The following is a 22848-nucleotide window of genomic DNA, read 5'->3' as shown; positions in this document are numbered from 1 at the left end:
CATTGTTAATGGACCAAGGTGTTTTCGAAAAACTAGTCCATCACTAACAGCGAAAATTCTTATAGCTAGCTTAACATCATACATCGACATTTTTGTAAGATTGCTCATGTTAGATTAGATTTTGCTTAAAAGGTGAGCTGTGGCCGCAGACTTTGAAAGATTTACCATTTTTGTTCAATTAACATATCTTTTCTTTGTTTTTGGGCGGAGCATATTAATTAATTTGAAGGGGTAATCGTTGCACATACAGTCTTTAATTAAATTAGTTAAATTCATTTAAAAATCTAATAACTATTGAAAACTAATTTGTCTTCTTATGTGGGTATCTCGTTCTCTCGTGCCACAGTTCATAGTCAAGCCTCTCCATAAACATATAGGGCACAGCCGTAAGCCCTTCGCACACTCAAGATGGCCTCTTACTCATATAATCGACTTCTCCTCCTCCTCCTCTTCGGTTTGCTCGTGATCGATATCATTGGGGCTGAATATGCAGTATCCCGGAAATCCTACGACAACGCGACTCTCCATCAAAGCAGTTTTCCTTTAGGGTTTGTCTTCGGGATGGGCTCTTCTTCGTACCGAGTAATTAATATTACGTTTGGTAACGAAGTTAAGTTTGATTTAATTTGATTTAGTTTGATTTAAGAAAATAAATACAGAAATAGTTGGAAAAAGTATGTGAGAGAATTTGAAGAAGAAAACAAAAAAGGAATGATTATATTGTTGAATTTAGGGAAAAGTGTTAAATAATTGAGAGAATTTAATATTAAAAAATTAATTGTAATAATAAATAAGAAAAAGTACGAGAGAATTTGAAGAAAAAATTAAAAAAGTAATGATTGTGTCATTGAATTGAAGAAAAAGTAAAATATAGCGAAGTTAAGTTGAATTTGATTTTGTAAACAAACCTAACAAGTCCATAACTTTGAATTTTTTTATTATTTATTATTTTATTTTATTTTATTGGGTTGAAACTTTGAGTTTAATTTATTATGCTCTCTTCGGCTTCTAATGAAATTAGTGGGCATCTGCAGTACGAGGGTGTAGCTAATGTAGAGGGAAAAGGGCCAAGCATATGGGACTTTTACACCCACAGTCACCCAGGTATGTACGGCACACGTGTGTAACTTAACTTCATAATTTAATTAATATCTTGTCTAAATTGGCAAGTTTATGCTCTAGATTGCTAGCATTTAACCGCGTTTTCTAGCAAGACCCGGCCCCGAGCAATTATGTTTCATAATTGAATAGCAAGCCTCTTTGACGACCATGCGGTGGAAAATCTACTATAGATTATAATTTTTGTTTGAGACAACCAGCAATATATTTTAGAAGTTGGTGTCGGTTGCAGTGCACATTTTGATTTTGATTGTGAAATTGCAAATCTGGATTTTAACTCATTTTTGTAAATATATAGGGAAATTGCGAATATAAGTATAAGCATGCATTATCTTATGTGGTCCCCTTATATCCACCAAATTATAGAGTACATTAGTACAAGAACAACAACAAGCAAACATATATAATGTACCGAAAAATAAAATTAGAACTGATGTCTTGTTTTTCAGGAGAATTTCTAACATGGGTATGAATAATTTATTTGGGTGAATAATACCTATGAATAATTTAACACTACCTCAACGTACGAAGTTTGTGATTCTTCCCATAATTATGATGAACAACTCCCGCTCTTAAGTTAAAATTATTGTGCGGTTACGCTGTATATGCAGACGTTGGAACCATTTCCTTAATAGTTTTTTCTTCATTGAAACTTGCCAATATTAAAGTTCGAAAGTCTCCTCTTGCTCAATCTCACTATGAGCAAAAGTACATAAGAGTAACCCGAGCAAGAAGTTCTCCTCCTCCTCAATTTCACCGTGACCAAACTTCTCGCCTCTAACACAAAAACTCCATTACTTTCCCCTTTATGTAATGTTTCGTCTGTAAGTTTGAATCTTTAAAATACAAAAAATACTAATCGCATTTATTTTAGCATAAATATAAAATATAAATATGTAACTCATAGTCTTCCATCAGGTCGATTTCCGCAAGCAAGGTAGTTGTACGTTATTGAACCACTTGTCCCAACTCTATAGGTGGTGACATGAAAAATCACGCAATGAGAACCCCTTATGTCCTACGTGACGCTTCCTAACGCGTTGTTTTAACTTTTATAAATTGTATATAGAAATTATATCAGTCGAACATTTTAAAATTTTCCATGCATATTATTTGTAAACTTTATTAAAAAAAATCATCTGCTTTTTGTGATGTAGATTGTAGCAGCTTCGGTTAATTATGTGTAGAAAATTTTAAATATCAGGGGATAATTATTCAGCATCATTGATGTAAATTTTGTTACAAGAAATGTCCATGATCTAATATAATAAAATAGAAATTTTAATTGCTAATAAAAAGGCATGAGTAGTCCCAATTATAAGAATTAAATGTAGAACATCGTGATTATGATACTCTTTCTCAATACCCTTTCTTTATTCTACGGCAAGGAATGATGGCCTCCTATCAAGAACGAATCTTACACACACCAAATTTGGAATATTTCCTTCTATATGTCATATTATATAAGCCTTTTTGTTTTTTTTTTCCGCTCTTTAATTCTTTAATTATTTACCTCTTATTTGGCCGACCCAACTCAATTTGACTAATCGGAGTCCATTGAACTTCCGGATATCATGGTGCATACCGAAAAAATACATGACATATATATTATAGATAGGGTGTGAGAATTATCTCCTCAACATTGAAATAAAGTAACGCAGCGTACACGCGAGTAACTGTCACAGATCCATTGATTCCGCAGAATACCGAAACTACGACATTCAATCTCCTATTGATTCTTCGAATTCCTAGGATACCGGCATCAAACTCGAATCAAATCTGAGAATGGGCAAAGAGCACAAAAGCTCCAATTTTTATTAATTGATCAAAAGACAAAACGTTCAATCCTAGGGTTTAACAAAGTTTAAATAGGAATTAAAACGCCTAAATTACACGAAAGACATAAAAAATTTTAAAATTGCAAAAATGCTAAAATAACATAAAAATGCTCGTTTGAGACCCCAAACGATGGAATTCGGTCTAAATATCGTCTTTTCACGGTCAAAGGCGGTGAGTTGTGCTCCGGAGACCGTTTCCCTCGAAACATGGTCGTCAAAACCTGTTTTTTTCAAGGTATCGATTTGCTGCGTTTTCTGTCGCATCATAAAGGCTTAAAAATCTATGTCATATCATAAGAGTATATGTTTCCAAGTTATTTTATTGAATGATTGGTCTCTCTAACAATATAGTATATTGTATAATTGACGATTTTTACGATTCATGATGTCCAGAAAAAATAGCTGACAGTAATAATGGAGATGTTGCTGTTGACTCATACCATAAATATAAGGTAGCAATCCTCAATTCTCCTTGGCCATTTTTAATTAATTAAACTAAGACAATTTATTTTAATTTATTTATGCGATTATAGGCTGAAAATCATTATTGAAATTGGAAAATAAAATTATTTAACATATATAAGCTGAATGGACACAAGAAGATGTGGCCATAATGAAGGAGATGGGCTTAGATGCTTACCGTTTCTCGATCTCGTGGTCCCGAATACTACCGAGTAAAATTATCATTTCAAATATTCACGTTAATCTTTTTATCATTGATTCAATTTGTTTCCTGAGGTATGACTTACGTATTTGTTTTTACTAATTTGCGAGATAACTAATAGTTAATACGATTTTTCCTCTTGTAATTGCAGAGGGAAAGCTAAATGGGGGTGTCAACAGGAAAGGAGTTGAATACTACAGTAACCTTATCAATGAACTCCTAGCCCATGCTTGATTAATTTTAATTAGCTTATATATATTTTTATTTTTTAGTAATTAAATATTTCTTACAACATTGAATTATTTCAGTCTTATTAATCATATGCATATATGACATTACAGGTGTTGAACCCTATGTGACTTTATTTCACTGGGATCTGCCCCACGCTTTAGAAGATGAATGTGGTGGCTTCTTGAGTCCACGTATAGTGTAATTTCCATCAATACGCTCAATCGCAGGTCCAAATTATGCGACTCTACGTATTTGATTTGATTATTAATTATCTGATGTAGGGATGATTTCCGAGGTTATGCGGGCGTTTGCTTCAAGGAATTTGGCGACCGGGTGAAGCATTGGATAACTTTGAGTGAGCCGTGGAGTTATAGCAGTGGTGGATATGCCCAAGGATGCTGGCACCAGGTCGGTGTTCCGAGTGGCAGCTACTGAACTACACCGGTGGGAACTCGGCGACAGAGCCGTACTTGGTGGCGCATTACGAGCTCCTTGCTCATGCAGCTGCTGTTAAATTGTACAGGGAAAAGTACCAGGTTTGGTTCTAATTATGTTCTTTCCATGTAGGTGAAGTCGTGTTTAGGGTTGATGCATATGAACTATGAAGCACTTATGTTTGCAATCAGCATGATCAAAATCTCGGTAAACCAAGACCAAAGGATATTTTCCGTGGCATCATACTGATCATGCAGGACTTCGATTTCTTAGGCATCTCAAAATGGAACTATCGGTATAACACTAGTTTCTCACTGGTTCGAAGCTTATTCAAATGCGATGCATAACCGCAATGCTGCACTACGAGCCTTGGATTTCATGCTTGGGTGGTGAGCATACTCGGACCGATCTTCTATATCACACCTATATTTCAAGTGCTGCCTGATTTCATATTGCATTTTCTGTCTCAGGTTTCTGGACCCGATAAGTATGTGGCTACTACCCGCGTAGTATGCATTCTCTGGTTGTAGCTAGACTTCCAAAGTTCACAAAGGAGCAGTCTGCAATGTTGAAAGGCTCATTCGGTTTTCTTGGATTAAACTACTACACGACTAATTATGCACATTTCGTACAACAGTCTAACAGCATGAACACAAGCTACTTAACGGATGCACGTGCCAATCTTACAAGTAAGACCTCAACCTCAAGTTTACCGGAAAATAATTAAAATCTTAATTGATTAGACTCATTCCGAAGGAATCACTCTTATTTTGTAGCTGAACGCCACAGAATCCCTATCGGCCCACAGGTTCGTACTATCGATACTTTGAGAACACTGCAGTTCCAAACCTTAGATTATTGATCTGAAAAATATAAATTCAGCTTTCCACTATGGTAATTGTGATCTCTACCCTGTCATTGCAGGCTGCGTCATCTTGGCTATTTGTTTACCCGAAGGGCATATGGAACCTTCTACAGTACGTAAAGTATAAGTATGGCAATCCACTGATTTACATTACTGAGAGTACGTAAGCGAAGAAAGATATTTGTTTCATGTGTTTGTTAATCGATCAAATTTTGTAAAGCATTTATCTCCATTTCCCGTCCGACGAGCTGGCAATCTTTTTGGTCTGGTACATTTGCTAATATCAGGAATAAGTGATTTCAACAATTCAACCCTGCCGCTCGTGTAAAAGCTTAATCCCACTTGGCTCTACACATACTTGAGCCCATCTGCAACCCAAAAACTTAAGCTGATAGGTTGTTGGACTCAAGTCTCATATAAACTTGTGGTTTCTTTCTCAATTTTCCATGAGAAACAACATATCTCAACAACCGCCCTCACGCGGCAATGTGTGGTCCAACATGTGCTACGTGCCCTTAAAAATCTACTCTTAACAACTGACCACGAGCCGAACATCCTCTTCCGTACTCGGAAAAGAGGGGATAAATACCAAATTGACCTCAAGCTCCACACTCGGGCCTAACTAGAGGTGCACCTTTTACCTACCTTGGAACTGGATTGGACCACTCTCGAGCTTAATTAACATAAGGTGCACTCTTAGCTGCCTCGAAACAGAATCTGGCATAATGTGAGCCTACACGAGCACACGGAAGCATAACCCGCTCTGATACCATATAAAATTTCCACTTGGACCTACACAGACTTTGTAAAATACTCACTAGGGTCCAATCGCTTATAATTCCAAATGAGTATTTTACTTGGTATCAGAGCGGGTTACATTTTCGCGTCCTGTGTGGGCTCACACCACACCAAGTATAGTTTCGAGGAAGCCAAATTGCGCCTCATCTTAGTTCGGCCTAAGTGTGGCCTCATTAGCTATTATCCCCCCTCCTCTCGCCCGAGGTCTAAAAAGAAGTCCACCTCATGGTTAAGTCTCAAGCACGGAAGTTCAGTCTCGGCTCGTAGTCAGTTCTTGAGGGCAGGTGTTCAAGTCCACGCAGCACGTGTAGGTGAAGCATCAAAACCACACGCTGTAAGAACGGGTATTGAGACATATTGTTCCACACGGAAAAACTAAAGAGAAATCCATGGGTTTATAAATGATTGGATACCACAACCTATCAACTCGAGTTATTGAGTTGAAAATAGATCCAATCGCTTATAGGCCCAAGTGAGTATTTTACAGCTCGAGCAACAATTGGCTGATCCGATGAGGATAGACTACTACTATCGCCACCTCTGGTACCTTCAAAGAGCTATCAAGTATGCGGTCCATTGAGAAAAAATAATTTATGGTAACTCGAATGCCTTATTCGATGTGTGTTATACTGATATAAGTAAAATTGGTTTGGTTTCTTGACAGGGACCGCTCCAATGTGAAGGGTTACTTCGCATGGTCGTTTCTGGACAACTTCGAGTGCACTCCGGCTGTACAGTCCGGTTCGGCATGAACTATGTAGATTCCAATAACGGACTGAAAAGATACCCGAAATTCTCTTCTCTCTGGTTCAGGAGCTTTCTCAAGAAGTAATTAAAAAATGTTAGGATTATAATTAACTAGCCATGCTCATTTTCAGTTGGATATCAATTGGCAATTTCGACCCCCGCCAATTCCGGCTCAACGAATATTATCAAATTCAGACTTCCGTTCGATCCAGAATACAAAATTTCCCCGATAGTCAAAGATGACCTTCATCATTCATTTCATTTACTCAATTTGTCCTCATCAGCCCTGCCAATGACGCTGCAATTGCGATCATCGCCTCCATATCAAAACCTCCAATTGCTTTTATGTGGGCGGGTGCTCAAGCTATTCCTTTCTCTCCTAGAAGGGGAGATGCAATTAAAGAGGGCAGTATGTTAGCAAAGCAATCAATAGAACAGAGATGATACTGACGGAAAAAAGTATTGTAGATTGATTATTGTACATATACTGTGAAACCATCTTTAATTCATTATAGCAAATAATAAAAACGTAACCAACATGAGTTAGTTCAAGTAGTTCGGTACTTGTTTTTCTTAAACAAGATTTTGAGTTCGAGTCTTGTGAATGGAGAAAATTCATGTTGAAAGAACTTTACCCCCTTAATGGGTTAATCCGGCTTGAACTGGATTAATCGAGATCCGTTGGGCTTCCGGAAACCACGGTAGAGACAAAAAAAAATGTGATGGTAGTCAAGCCTTTGATCCAGAATAGGACTGTGTTATCCTAGCTTTAATTTGCAAGTAAAAATATGAAAGAACAGAAAATGATGTCAAAAGGCTGAAAAGGAATAAGCAAATGTACAATCCGAAATCCAGGAGGCAGACAAGCTACAAGACTATCAACACCCCGTAAATCACAAAATGCTAGAAATAGACCATGTAGTAATGAGGAAGGGTAACTTCTGTGTGTGGAAGAAGTGCAATAGCTGCCCTAATGACGGGTCGACTGATTTCACGACAGTTGTGTTGAACGATTCATTTTTGGATAAATCACCAAAAAAAAAAATCCAAATCTTGCACTCCGTATCAATTTAATCATGAATTATTTTTTTATCACGAAAATTTACCAACTATCATTTTAATATCAATTTTTGCACGATGTCAATTTTTCCATCAATTTTGATCAATTTGCTGACTTGGCACTTGCAAGGCAGCCATCATGGGACACCCATCAAAGTGGTCGCTGCTGCACGTCAGGGCACTTCTTCAACTTGAAGACTCTCACTTTTCTTAAATGCAATCCCCCACTTTCAGAGATAAGGGAAAGTAATGAGGCTGAAAACCGAGATGATTATAACTAAGAAAAGTAGAATAATTGTTGCATTGAATCAAAAAAGGGCTGCATGACCTATTAGCGAACACACGTGCTCTTAAACTAGTTTATCCTTAAAATTTCAATAGAATAAAGACTAATACCTATTCAAACCGGTGCTTGTTTTCATAATGAATTTTCTACATCAGGTTTCTGGACCCGATAGTATATGGCGACTACCCGCATAGCATGCATTCTTTGGTTAGAGCTAGACTTCCAAAGTTCACGAGAGAGAAATCTGCAATGTTAAAGGGTTCATTCGATTTTCTTGGATTGCACTACTAATTATGCCCGTTATGCACCTATGTCTAACAGCGAGAACGCAAGCTTCACAACGGATGCTCCTGCCAATCTTACCAGTAAGATTTATAAAGTTGTCGACTTTCCAGGCAAACAGAATCTTAATTTACTAGACTCATTCTGAAGGAATCAATCTTATTTTGTTGCGGAAGGCCACGGAATTCCGATTGGTCCACAGGTTCATATTATCAATACCTTTTGAATAGTGCTGTTCTTAAACCTAGATTATCGATCTCAGAAACACAAATTTAGTTAATCCATTATAGTAATTGCAATCTCTATGTGCCATTGCAGGCTGCAACGTTTTGGATAGTCGTTTAACTGAAGGGCATATGGAAGCTCTTCCAGTACATAAAGTATAAGTATGGCAATCCACTGATTTACATCGCTGAGAACGGTACGTAAGCATGGAACGTATTTGGCTAATTCATTTGTAGTCACTCAATCAGATTTTGTAAGGCACTTTGCTCCGTTTTCTATCTGATAAGCTGACAATCTTTTTGTTTGGCACATTAATTTGCTAATATCAGGAGTCAGTGAATTCAACAACCCGACCCTGCCGCTCCAGCAACAGCTATCGGATCCCATGAGGATAGACTACTACTATCACCACCTTTGGTACCTTCAAAGAGCTATCAAGTATGTGGTTCATTGAGAAAAATACTTTATTTGTTAACTCAGAAACCTTATGCGATGTACGTTTTATTGATATATAATGTAAAATTGGTCGGTTTCTTGACAGGGAGGCCTCCAATGTGAAGGGTTACTTTGCATGGTTGTTACTGGACCACTTCAATTAGAACACCAGCTATACTATCCGGTTCGGTATGTACTATGTAGATTACAAGAAAGGACTGAAAAGATACCCGAAATTCTCTTCCATATGGTTCAGGGCTTTCTTAAGAAGTAAAAATTATTGAGATTGTACTCTATTTATATATCGAGCTACCAAATAAAGAGAAAGGATTATTCTCATATATATGTCGAGTATTTTTTGTTTTTTTTGTTGGATAAGCTAACGAGGCAAGAGCCTCGGAATAAATTAAAGTATGTCGAGGGATATTTCACTTTGTAAGATCTAATCCTTCCAAGGGAGAGTAAATTGCTAAAATTGATAGATTTGCAAATATGTGGTGATTTGCAAATATGTGGCCCACAGGTTGAATTACACGATCCCAATCTCTCTCTCTCTCTATATATATAGTTGTATCCACCCGATTTATATTAGGTAAAATGATAAATATCTTAATAAATTAATATGCATTATAGATTTTAAATCACAATAACAATATTAATAATAATATAGAAATAAATATATCCAATAATAAATTTCTTGATAAAATTAATATGCAATATATAAGTTAAATATTAATTATTATTCCAAATAAATATATAAATATATCCAATAGTAATGTTATAATAAATTAATATAGAATATAAAAATTAAATAATAATTACTATTTTTAATAAATAAATAAAAATATCCAAAGAAATATATTAATCACTTATCATTATTTGATAAGTAAACAAATATTCATAAGCTTGAGGGTTTCATTAGTCAATAATATTTAATAATCCAGAGAAATTAGAAATTATTTAAAATTTTAAAATAAATTTTAGAAATCACTGTTAGTTTTATAAAAATTCAATCAAGAAATCTCACATCGAACCAATTTTATCAAAAATTATTCAAACTCATCAAACTTAATACATGAAATGTGATTGAGAATAAAAATCAGTTTAATACTAATGTTAAAAATTTATAGATTTACGATTATTATTCTTTCATTAATTAAAGTTAAAAATTTTAAAAATTTAGGATTTGAAAATTATTTTTCTATTAATTAGATTGATGATTGTGATTATGTATATGAAGTATTTACATGAATTATTTGATCGAACCCTTCAATTGATATTATTTAGTGTGGTTTTGAAATTTACCTTATTGAAATAAAAAAATAAATTTTTTATACACTAATATAAATTATAAAATAATAGCAATTAGTGTCTTCATATTTAAATTCTCATAATAAAATTTACTTTATAAAATTCATGTAATGCATGGATTCAATAACCTAGTTTACAGGATTTGATGAAGAAGAAAAAGATGAATTAATGAGATTTTTGTTACAGTTAACATAACCTGTGGTACGTTACCCCCACGATCAACAGTAATTCCTCTGTTATTGGTTTGTTTTCATGCCACATGTGACAATATTGTTAGGACCCACTAAGCTCTAATACCAGTTGGTGGGACCCAAAGCTCTAAATGCTCAGTCGTTGGGACCCCATGGAGTACACTATCTCCATTATCTTTTTTTTCTTCCTAAAAATTATTTTGTTTATTTCATATAATATCATTTTAGCATCTACGACTGAAAAATTGAAGACTAAGGCAAATATAATGTGTATATGCTAAGACCAAACTTAAAAGAAAAAAGATAATGAGGACAAAATCGAAAAAGAAATTAAAGCTGAGGATCAAAATTTTGACTTCTTTTAATGGAAAATTGAATAAAATGATGAAAGCTGAAAAGCAATTAAAAGTATAGAACGAAAATGAACCAAAAAAAAAAAGAAAAATGGCTTAAATAGAAAAGTAAGCAAAGCTGCTAATGATAATAAAGAAAAAAAATAGAAAGTAAATTATACAGAAAAGCATTCAAAAATAATGAGTTGAAATTATAGTTTTGCCTAAAAAGAAACATGGAGAGCCAATGTATGTTGGTTCAAGTGATTCGGCACTTATTATCCTTAAATAAAATTCGAGTTCAAGTTTTATGAATGAAAAAAATTCATGTTGTGAGAATTTTATCTCTTGTGAGCCGATCCAATTCGAACTGGAATAGTTGGTGCCTATTGGACTTTCACATACCAAGATACATAAAAAAAAAGTGAAAACTAAAGGCAAATACATTAGTTAAAACCAGGACACGGGTAGTCCCATCAGGTATCGAATTTGCGACCTCTAAGTCAACAGGCGAAGGTGTTCATCACTACACTACACTCTCTTTTGATGTATTGGTCAGCTTTAAATATATATATTTGCGAGAAACGTGTTATGCTTTACAATACTTGGTAAAAACTTATAAGAGGTAACTGAATGGACAATTGTATATCGATCTTTATTACTAATGAGAACGTGTACATATAGGACTAAGTATAAGGAGAAATAGGAAACTATAAGTAACAGAGGAAATATAAGTAACTAGCCTAAAATACTAATATGTACATAATGACACAAGATGCTCAGAATATTCTAGAGAATCGTATTACTCCCCCTCAAGTTGGAGCGTGAGGGTCCCAAACGCCCAACTTGCTGAGAAGAAAACGAAAACGCTCTCGGCCTAATGCTTTAGTGAAAATGTCCGCTAATTGGTACTTCGTGGAGATATGAGCGGTAGTGATGGTGTTGGAGCAAATATGGTCTCGAATAAAGTGACAATCAATTTCAATGTGCTTGGTCCGTTCGTGAAATACTGGATTCGCAGCAATATGTAATGCTGCCTGATTGTCACAAAAAAGCTGAGTAGTTCGGGATGATAGAACGCCGAGAGAAGATAATAGACTGCGCAACCATATTACTTCACTGACTGTAGCAGCCATTGCCCTATATTCGGCCTCAGCAGAGGAGCGAGAGACAGTAGTTTGTTTCTTTGTCTTCCAAGAGATAGGGCTACCTCCAAGAGTGATGAAATAACCCGTCAGAGACCTCCTCGTCATGGGACAACTGGCCCAATCAGAATCACAAAAGGCAGATAGCTCGAGAGAATTCGGCCGGATAAAAATGCCTTGTCCAGGCGATTGTTTGATATAGCGCAGTATTCTAATAGCAGCATCCCAATGATCTTGTCGAGGATTCTGCATGAATTGAGTTAGAATCTGAACAGAGTAACTAAGTTCCGGCCTGGTTATTGTGAGATAAAGAAGTCTTCCAACTAGACGGCGATAACAACCTAGATCAGAGAGAACATCCCCTGAGTTAAACGCAAGACGATGATTCTGCTCCATAGGAAAATAGGACGGTCGTGACCCTAACATCCCGCATTCAGATAGAATATCTAGGGCGTACTTACGCTGACAGAGAAATAAGCCGGAATCCATGCGAGATACCTCAATGCCAAGAAAGTATCGCAAAAATCCCAAGTCTTTGATGTGAAAACATGAACTGAGATACTCCTTGAATGAGGCACATTGCCTAGACGAGTTCCCAGCAATGATAAGATCGTCCACATAAACAAGCACTGCAAGAAACAGCATACCTCTAGAGAAGGTGAAAAGCGAGTGATCTGCTCCAGATTGCTTGAAGCCAAAGGTGTGTAGGGCGTCAGCTAGTTTAGAAAACCAATTCCGAGATGCTCGGCGAAGCCCATATAAAGATTTATGAAGTCGACAAACTTGTCCTGGTTGAGTAGAACAGAGACCAGGCGGAGGAGACATGTACACTTCTTCGTCCAGATCACCATGAAAAAATGCATTGTGCACATCCATTTGATGAATTTCCCATTGCTTAGCTACTGAAACAGCAAGAAAGCAGCGGACAGTCACGAGCTTAGCGACTGGAGCAAGAGTTTCGTGAAAATCAATTCCTTCAACCTGCGTGAACCCTTTTGCCACGAGACGGGCCTTGTATCGCTCAACAGATCCGTCAGCTCGCCGCTTGATTTTGTAAACCCACTTGCAACTAATGGGATTTTTGCTTGGAGGTAATGAAGTGAGAGTCCCAGTCTCATTTAACTCGAGTGCTCGAAGTTCCTCATTCATTGCCGCCTGCCAGCGAGGATCTTGAACTGCATCTCGATATGTCTGGGGCTCTGTATCGGAGTCTATAGCCGCCAGAAAGGAAACATACTTATCAGAAGCATTGGAATAAGATAAATATTGTTGTATTGGATAGGACGTACCTTAGGAGGGTGACGAAACTAGTGAGGCCAAAGATGAAGGGGGGTAGTGTGTGGCAGTGTGGCAAATAAAATCCTTAAGGTGAACTGGTGGTCGCCGAAGACGATTTGAATGCCGTTTGTGAGAATCAATTGGGCTGGAAATATTACTCTTCTCTTCAGAATTATTCTGTGATGGGCTGCTGGAATCCTTCGAAATTGGGCCGGCCCCAAACTGAAGAGAATCCGCTGATTTAGGCCCAGGCGGAGAAGGAATCGGGTCGCGTGCTGAGTGCCAAGTCGGATTCTGGAAGCCCGCAACAGAAGGCAAGTGGCTGGGCTCCTGATTCTGGGCCATGTTTGGGCCGCATCCCAGCCCAGTGGACTCCTGATTCAATATATCTGGGCTAGGTAACTCCCCCTGTCCAATAACCGGCGAAAAATTTAATAAAACCGGATCAAAAAATGGTGTATCTCGAATTGCCATATCTCGACCATCATGGTGCTGATCCGCAAATGGGAAGGTATCCTCGTAAAATTTGACGTCCCTTGATGTAAAAGTTCTTTTATACTCTAGGTCATAGACTTGCCACCCCTTCTTCCCATAAGGGTATCCAACGAAAATGCACTTCCTTGCCCGTGCTTTGAATTTATCCTTTAACAGCGGTCTGATTTGTGCATAACATAGGGACCCAAATACTCGTAAACGCGAGTAATCCGGAAGCTTTCCAAAAATCACCTCATAGGGACTCTTGCCTTCGAGAAGTGGTGTCGAGGTACTATTAATGAGATAAGCCGCTGTTAGAATACATTCTCCCCAGAAGCGAACTGGAACCGATGCTTGGATCAAGAGGGCCCGTGCCACATTGAGTATATGACGATGCTTCCTTTCTGCACGCCCGTTTTGTTGGGGTGTATCAATGCAGGAAGTCTGATGTATGATACCATGTTGCGAGAAAAAATCCTGCAATTCTCGAGAAAGAAACTCCGCTCCATTGTCACTACGAATTATCTTCACAGCCCGATTAAATTGATTTTTAATGAGATTGCATAAATTAATTAAATAGCGCTTAGCTTCCGATTTTTCTCGCAATAGGTAAACCCACAAACCTCGACTAAAGTCATCGACGATTGTTAGAAAATAGTAGGCCCCTGAATAGGAACGTGCTCTATATGGTCCCCATATATCAATATGCACCAACTGGAACAAAAAACTTGCTTTATTCATACTATTTGGAAAATGAGGTCGAGTCTGCTTAGCCTTATGACAGACCTTGCATTCCTTATTCACGAATTCATTAGCTGGTAGGCCTCGAAATAAAACATGAGGAGACGGATGTCCGAGTCTCTTATGCCACACATCATTTGTCTTGACAGTTGCAACAAGACTAATGTCGACCTTGGATGCCACACACTTCATGTAATAGACCCCCCCCCCCTCGGCGCTCACCGATTCCAATCATCCTCCTCGCACGGTCCTGTACGAGACATAATTCAGAAGTAAATGTTACTTGACATCCCATCTCATCAGATAATTGTGACACAGAGATTAAATTGCAAGTAAAATTAGGAATCCATAATACTCCAGATAAATTGAGAACTCCACCAAGATGCACTTTTCCAACCCCTTCAGCTTGAGACGTCTTTCCATTCGGAATGAAAACAGGTGACTTTCCAATAATTGGTGATGCATCGAATAAGTAACTTGAGCAACCCGTCATATGCCTAGAGGCACCAGTGTCTATAATCCAGTCATTGTTACAAGCAATAAATTTATTAAATAAGTTACCAGTCTGCATTTCCGCTTCATCAGCACCTCCATTCATTGCTAGGAGACGGTGAATCTGCTAGATTTGGGCCTCCGAAAAAGGAAAGCCATTATGGACTGTTGGACTGCTCGAGCTTGCTGGGCTGCTGAGGTTGGGCGTTGTTTGGGCAGCATGGGCCTAATTCACACGGCCCGGCCCAACTGATTTCTCGGGCTTCCTCCCTGTTCTGTCCCGATATGCCCGATTCTCCCAACTTCTATTCTCCCAGTTTCTTCCTTGTCTTTCCCAGGTATTAGGGTTCTCCGCCGCAAGTTGTCTTCGAGCTGGAGTCGATCAATTGTCTCCAGAAGCCAGTCTCCCATGGAGTTTCCAACAGGTATTTCGCGTGTGACCCAGTCTATTGCAATAATCGCACTGTGGGCGACCGTCACTGTTCTAATTTTCTTTGCTTCCTTTCACCATATATGCAGCAACTTCGGGCCCTGTCTCCTGAGCACGAACTACCATTCTTTGCCGTTCATCATGAATAATCATTTGAAAGATTCGATTAAGCGAAGGAAACGGCTCAAGGTTGAGTATATTCGACCTAACCATTGAAAATTCAGAGTTCAAACCCATTAAGAATTGATGGGCCTTCTCCTTCTCCCTTTGTGCAGCTCGGGTTGCTCCCATCCCGCAAACACATGCACAGGTACAGGCGGTGTCTTGAAGGAGATGATCAAGCTCGTCCCACAATCCTTTGAGCAACGAGAAATACTCCGAGGCAAGTCTCCCTTCCTGCCTTAAGAGACATATTTCACACTTCAATTGATAAATACGAGTTTTGTTACCTTGGGAAAACCGTTGTTTCAGGTCATCCCAAATAACTCTTGCGTTCTCGATGCAGGCAATGCTAGGTTGAAGATCTTTCTCCAATGTGTTTGCGATCCATGTGACAACTGTCGAATTTGCCATCACCCATAGAGCCCTGTTCGGGTCTCCTTCTCCTGGTTCAGGTAAGGTTCCATCAATGAATCCAATTTTGTTTTTCGCGCGAAGAGCTATCCGCATCAATCGAGACCATGTGAGATAATTGTCCCCATTCAGCTTGCAGTTTATCAGCTGAATCCCGGTGCTATCAGATGAGGTGACAGTGTAGGGAGAAAGAAGTGCGGTCAACTGTGCTTGATTCCCTCCGTTGGCCGGAGTGCCTGCAATAGTCTGATCAGCAGACATATTGTACGATGCTGAAGAAGAAGCAACGAACGTGATGAGCTCGCCCTTAGGCCCTGAGCTCTGATACCATAAAAACTTATAAGAGGTAACTGAATGGACAATTGTCTGTCGATTTTTATTACTAATGAGAACGTGTACATATAGGACCAAGTATAAGGAGAAATAGGAAACTATAAGTAACAGAGGAAATATAAGTAACTAGCCTAAAATACTAATATGTACATAATGACACAAGATGCTCAGAATATTCTAGAGAATCGTATTACTTGGACGGGTCAGCTTGGCTGCAGCTCGATTCCCGGCTACACTAACTATTACCGGGAGAGAAAAAAGAATATGATGATATTTATTAGGGAAAATACATTTCCTCCGAAAATGTTCTGAGGATATTCCTCCGAATGACTCTCAGTTAGAAAAAGCCCCTTAACCTTTCTATTAATTTCAGAAATGCCACCGGTGAGACATTTGGAGGAACCGAATCGGCATCTGTAGCGACACTCTATTTGCCAATTAGTAACAGATGTCTCTTGCCAGCATATAAAATATTAATTTGTAAATTATCGATTCTTTAATTACTGCGTTAATACAACTTTATTATGACTTTAAAATATATTTCCCTTTGCCGATAAATAGGCATCCACTAAATTTGTTCTTGAAAGCTGTGGTTAAGATCTCACTCCCTATCCTACAAATCCACGCATAAGTGCGCACATTTATTAAGAAAAATTTTTATGCCCTTTAAAAAAATAATATTTATTCGTGAATCATTAATACTTTTGATATTTATTCACGCTTTCTGATGTAACACCAGTCTTGAATTTAAAATAATAACCAGTCCGCCAACCCCACATTGCATGAGGCTTTTATATTTATAAATTTTAATTAATATTTTATATAACATAAATTAGAAATATAATAAATTGATAGTTTGTAGCAAGTTTATTCCATTGTTCGAGAAGACTATTTGGATATTCATGAAATGGAGAATTGAGAAAATATAAAATCATTTAATGAGGTCTATCTATATATCAATAATGGACGTGAACCTATGATCAACCGCGAGCTGAGAGATTATATTTGGAAGGTCCTCATCGCCCGAATTGGAGACTTTTGGAAGCTCATTATCACTCGAATGGAAGGTTGTCGTGAGAGTATTTTAAATTGCTTTATATAATTACGTATCCTAATTTAATTAAAATTTTAGCAAAATTAGAGAGTTGAGGATTATCATGATGAAGTACCACGTCTCACCTTATATAAATGTAAATTGGTAATTGACCGATTGATTATCCGAAAGCTAGAATGGGGATTTTGGGTTCGACAATAACATGGACACAATTATTTGAACCCCACTAAATACGTTAATTAACGTTATTGCTAATGAAAAAGCATGGACGCCCGAATCAAATTTCTTTATTAGAAACTGGTGGAAGAAGAGGTATGAATTCACAATGGAAGAAAGAAAATTTGATAAGAGAGTACGTAAGTATATAAGATCTTATGTGTTTAATTACCACCGGTCATGTGACATCTTTGGCAGGTGCAATTATATTGATTAGTAAGTACGGAAATATGTTGGACAGGGAAAATAACTGACGGGAGTAATGGAGATGTGGCTATTGATTCGTACTACCAATAGAAGGTATTGGATTGGAGCACAACAATGTTCATGTGCCCGGTTTGAAAAGTCTATTGGTAACGAATATTTACATGCTTTTAGTGTCGTTTGATTCTTCTTTTTTTTTTTGTATATACTACGTACTTATAGTTAGATATATGTAATTCTTCATCGAGACTAATTTGGTTTACATCATTCGTAATTCTAGTCTGCAAGACCACTCGGCATCAGCTTAGAACGTCGTTATTGTTATGATACAGTTATTTATACCTGATCAACATCGAGCAAATCCTGAACTCACATTTTCTAGCTAGTCATTGTTTCCTGAAATTAAGCTAATGCTTGTATTTTTCAAAGCTGTGATTAATGATCTCAATCCATCTCATCACCATTCCTAGTTAGCTATATTATCGTTGATGATCCTATCTCGAGAATCAATCATATATATTATGAAGCCGTCTGTTCATGCAAGAAGATGTGGGTATTATGAAGGAAATGGGACTAGATGTGTACAGGTTATCGATCTCATGGTCCAGGATATTGCCCAGTAAGATCATATTTATCCGTTTATGAATGCAGATTTTTTTTTATTATTTATTGGAAGAAGACGATGGCGATGGCGATGATTATACTTATTTATGTACTACCGAAGACTCACGTCTTATACCAGTTTTTATGATTACTATTGCGGGCAACTTCAGTGGGTAGGATAAGTGGGGGCGTGAACCAGAAGGGAGTTCAATACTACAACAACCTCCTCAACGAGCTCCTAGCCAACGGTCGTCCCCAGTTAGACCTTATTATTCTTGTTTATAGTTCAACTCCCGATTGTCAAGCGCTTAATCTAAGTATGACTATTGATCCACAACGTCAATCATGATTCGAGATGCAAATTCGTACAGGTATCCAACCCTTTGTGACGCTATTTCACTGGGATCTTCGTCAAGCCTTGGAGGATGAGTATGGCGGATTCTTGAGTCCCCTCATCGCGTAAGTCGTTGTTGCAAGAACTTTCATCCTACTCGACTATGCACATTAATTGCATCTGAAATGGTCTTACCATAGCTGGGGAATACACTTGAGATAAATTTCCCTCCCACCTATGCAATTTCTCCTTTGAAAACTAATTGGGTTGGATCTGTTGCGCATGCAGGGGTGATTTTCGAGACCACACCGAGCTTTGCTTCAAAGAATTTGGTGACCGGGTGAAGCATTGGATCACATTAAACGAACCGTGGTCTTACAGTGTTATAGGCTATGCAATGGGACTGTCGGCACCGGGCAGAAGCTCTGAATGGCAGCACCTGAACTGCACTGGTGGAGACTCAAGCACGGAGCCATACTTGGTTGCCCACAACCAGATTCTTGCTCATGCAACTGCTGCTAAATTGTATAGGGAAACATATCAGGTATCATTCCGAAAATCCGGCAAAGAAGTTTTGCCCTTTTGGCTTTCTCTGGTATCGACTTATGATATATTTGGGCTGCAAAAATTGCATAAGTCTCTAAAAGGAAAGATTGGGATAGCACTGAATTCCCATTGGATGGTACCATATTCAAGTGCGAGGCACGATCGCAATGCCGCACTTCGGGCCCTAGATTTCATGTTGGGATGGTTAGTAAGTATGCGTTAATTGTTCTTCAATGATGTCAATATATATTACCATTTATTATCAACTGATTACTAAATGATTATGATTGACTACATCGACATTATTTTTTTGTCGGTAGTTAAATCTACATATATTATTTTTTATACTGAATTTGCATAGTATGCCTTCGGCAACGGCAGGTTCATGAACCCGATAATGAAGGGAGACTATCCGCATGTAATGCATTCTTTAGTTGGAAGCAGGCTGCCAAAGTTCTCCAAGGAGCAATCCGCAATGTTAAAGGGATCTTTTGATTTTGTCGGCTACTATACCGCTAACTACGCACGTTATGCCCCTCGTTCAGATGGACATCATGCTAGCTACCTAACCGATGCCCGTGCCAATCTTTCGGGTAGTTGATCATTTCCAAAGTAGTTTTATGGTGATGTCAGTTCCAATTGTTCTAAAGCAATCTGAATTCCTTTCATGTGCAGTTGATCGCAACGGGGTTCGCATTGGTCCTAAGGTATGAACACATCACATACAACCGTTGGAACAAATTTTGATTCTTCCTACATTGACCGGCCATGCTTCAAATGATATCGCAGATTGCTTCAGAATGGCTTTCCATTTATCCTGGAGGGCTACGAGATCTTCTGTAATATATAAAGGAAAAGTATGGAAATCCTCTCATTTACATTACAGAAAACGGTAATTACAGCGACACTTCATCGTTCCACAATTCTTCATCATTACGTCTAGACATCCAACAATTTCCCCTTATGCCAAAAAATTAGGGATCGACGAGTATGACAACTCAACGTTGCCTCTAGAGCAACAACTTGCTGACAATAAAGGGATTGAGTACTTCTATCGCCATCTTTCTTATCTTCGACGAGCAATTGTGTAAGTGTACTGCATCTACCGTAATTATCGTTCTTTCATATTGTATAAAAACTTTGACTACAAATGCAACTTCTTGTCTTATTGATAGTGATGGAGTGAATGTAAAGGGTTATTTCGCGTGGTCACTGCTGGACAACTTCGAGTGGAACTCCGGTTACACGATCAGATTTGGCATCAACTATGTGGATTATCAAAACAGACCGAAGAAGCACCCGAAACACTCAGCCATCTGGTTCAAGGCCTTTCTGAGAAACCAGTGACAAACAGACCGAAGTAACGTTCTAGTTGTCGGCATCAATGTTGAACTACTTTTGCTCTACATACTCTAGCTTCCTTCCTTCTTTTTTTTTTTTTTGTGAGCAGATGCTTCTTTGCTGTCGCTTTCCGAAAATACGGGAGTACTTTCATGGGCAGGAGAGAGATTTCGAATCGTTCCAGCTCTTTTACAACTTCTCTACTCTGGGAAATCTTCTTGGACCTGATCATGGGCGACACTAAAACATTTGATGGAATATGAATCGGTCTCATATATACATTTTACTTTTAGACATCGTTGTATGCTTTACGCATAAAAGCTAGCATTGAGTCGAACTTGAACATGTTATGGTTGTGAAGAATTTCTTTCTACTTAGTGAAGTATGAATATCATGGATGATATTCATATGCATGCCCGGCCCCTGGGGCCCGTTAATTTTGATCTGCTACCGCATAATACATATCATTGATTGGTGACATGACGTAATGTGTCATATTCTTTAAATTAATACGAGTCTTATATGTAGTAAGGATGGAAGAAGAAAATTTCATTTAATTGAGTATAAGTTTTGAAAGAGAATTCACTCGACAGTACTGAACCACGACATTTACGAGACCAGAACACTCATAAGTTTCATAAACAATCCGCTTCAGAAGTATTCAATCGGCAACGATATTTATAAATTCATCTTATTCGGTGAGGAAAAAGCCTACCACCTGATTCTCTCTTTTAAATGAAAATTCAAAACGTTATTATACTGAGAATTGTATTGTTTTTGCAAATGTTAATAATCAAGAGTTGCCCACCCAAAAAAATGCAAATAATCGAGAGTTATTTTAATGTCTTCTTATACTTTGTTTTTTTCAATGGTATAATGGTAGCTAAAAACTCAACGGTGAATCGATTCATTAAGAGATAAAACTCTTCTAATCATGAAATTTTCTCCATTCATAAAACTTAAATCAAAAATCTTCATTGAAAAAAAAATTATATTAGATTCACAGGTTCTGAAAGATGGTACTATCAACTATCAATAATCAATATTAATTACTAACCAAAAAGATCTAATTTATAGAGCATAAAGTAAACTTAGGCGTATCCCAGCCAGCTAGCATTCATCATTTTCTAAAGGAGGAAACATGACGAGGTTGTGAAGATAAATAACAAATTAGTAAATCATTATATAGAAATAGTTTTTTGGGGTGGAAAAAGCAGTAATGCAATCTCAAAGGGATGAAACATGCCTAAAGTACTATAAAAATGTTTAAAATGACAAGGAGAAAACTTCTATGAGGAAAAAAAATCGCAAAAATATATATATTTACTAGACACGTAAATCTCCTTTATAATAAATATAAAATGTGGACCAATTAATTTACGTTTGACGACATGTATTTTGAAAATTATTTCCGGCATGTCAAACTTCATCTATTTCAAAGGAGTTTGGTATGAACGTTGGTATCCGGAAGCCCAATTAGGTCCCCATTAATCCAGTCAAGCATGATCAGCCCACTATGGGATAAAGCCCTCACAGCATGGATTTTCTGAATTCACAAGGACTCAAACTTGAGACCTTATATTTCAAAGGAGTTTCTTTTTCTTCGGTGTGCACCTAATGTCCGGAAGCCCAATGTGTCTCAAATCAAGTTCGACCAAAACGGTCCACTAAATGATAAAACTCTCTCAACGTGAATTTTCTCCATTCATAAGATGTGAACTTAAGACCTTATTCAAGGAAAACAAGTGCCGAACCACTCGAACCAATTTATATTAGATAATTTTCAATAGTAAATCATAATCAATTATTTCAACTTTTAATTAGGCATACCCGAAAATCATGATATCAGGTGTGCTAGATCTTTTACCTCGACTTGAGTCCCATCATCAATGCGTAAGTCACAAGAACAATATCTTCTACTCGACTAAGCACATTACTTAATTGTTTATCCATTGTCGTGCATATATAGAAGGATGATTTTCGATACTATGCAGCGATTTGCTTCATAGAACCAAAGAACAAAGAAAGCATTTGATGATTCTTTTGGCATGTGCCACGGGATGGTATTGTTAGGACCGAGCCGATCTTTTTGTATTGCAATGTATCTCATTTCCCTTGTCCATCTTTTGTAAGGAAAAGTAGAGAAATGAGGCTTAACATGAGTAAAAAAAATTTTCGGTTAAAAAAGAAATTAATGGGTCTAATACATGGAACAAAAAATTATATATAATATCATATAAGACAATTAAAATGGGTCCATACGAAG

At 37.6% G+C, this 22848-nt stretch overlaps 2 protein-coding genes and 1 pseudogene across 2 annotated transcripts; all 3 read left to right on the top strand.

The window, feature by feature from the left end:
• The first annotated feature begins 444 nt into the window (after positions 1-444).
• Positions 445-9268, top strand: LOC116200555 (annotated as a pseudogene).
• Positions 9269-18295: 9027 nt separating this feature from the next.
• LOC116201040 (cyanogenic beta-glucosidase-like) lies at positions 18296-21002 on the top strand. Its single transcript, XM_031532110.1, has 9 exons — positions 18296-18377; positions 18532-18609; positions 18733-18820; positions 18984-19239; positions 19333-19834; positions 19917-19948; positions 20031-20133; positions 20220-20328; positions 20417-21002. The coding sequence occupies exons 1-5, from the start codon at positions 18296-18298 to the stop codon at positions 19462-19464; spliced, it is 636 nt and encodes a 211-aa protein (XP_031387970.1). The 3' UTR covers positions 19465-19834; positions 19917-19948; positions 20031-20133; positions 20220-20328; positions 20417-21002.
• LOC116200554 (beta-glucosidase 12-like) lies at positions 19639-20588 on the top strand. Its single transcript, XM_031531390.1, has 4 exons — positions 19639-19834; positions 19917-19948; positions 20144-20328; positions 20417-20588. The coding sequence occupies exons 1-4, from the start codon at positions 19639-19641 to the stop codon at positions 20586-20588; spliced, it is 585 nt and encodes a 194-aa protein (XP_031387250.1).
• Positions 21003-22848: the final 1846 nt, after the last annotated feature.

This window comes from Punica granatum, chromosome 3, assembly GCF_007655135.1.
Source record: "Punica granatum isolate Tunisia-2019 chromosome 3, ASM765513v2, whole genome shotgun sequence".
Lineage (NCBI taxonomy): Eukaryota > Viridiplantae > Streptophyta > Magnoliopsida > Myrtales > Lythraceae > Punica > Punica granatum.
The sequence above is the reverse complement of the archived record's forward strand: the minus strand, read 5'-3'. Positions and strand labels throughout refer to the sequence as shown.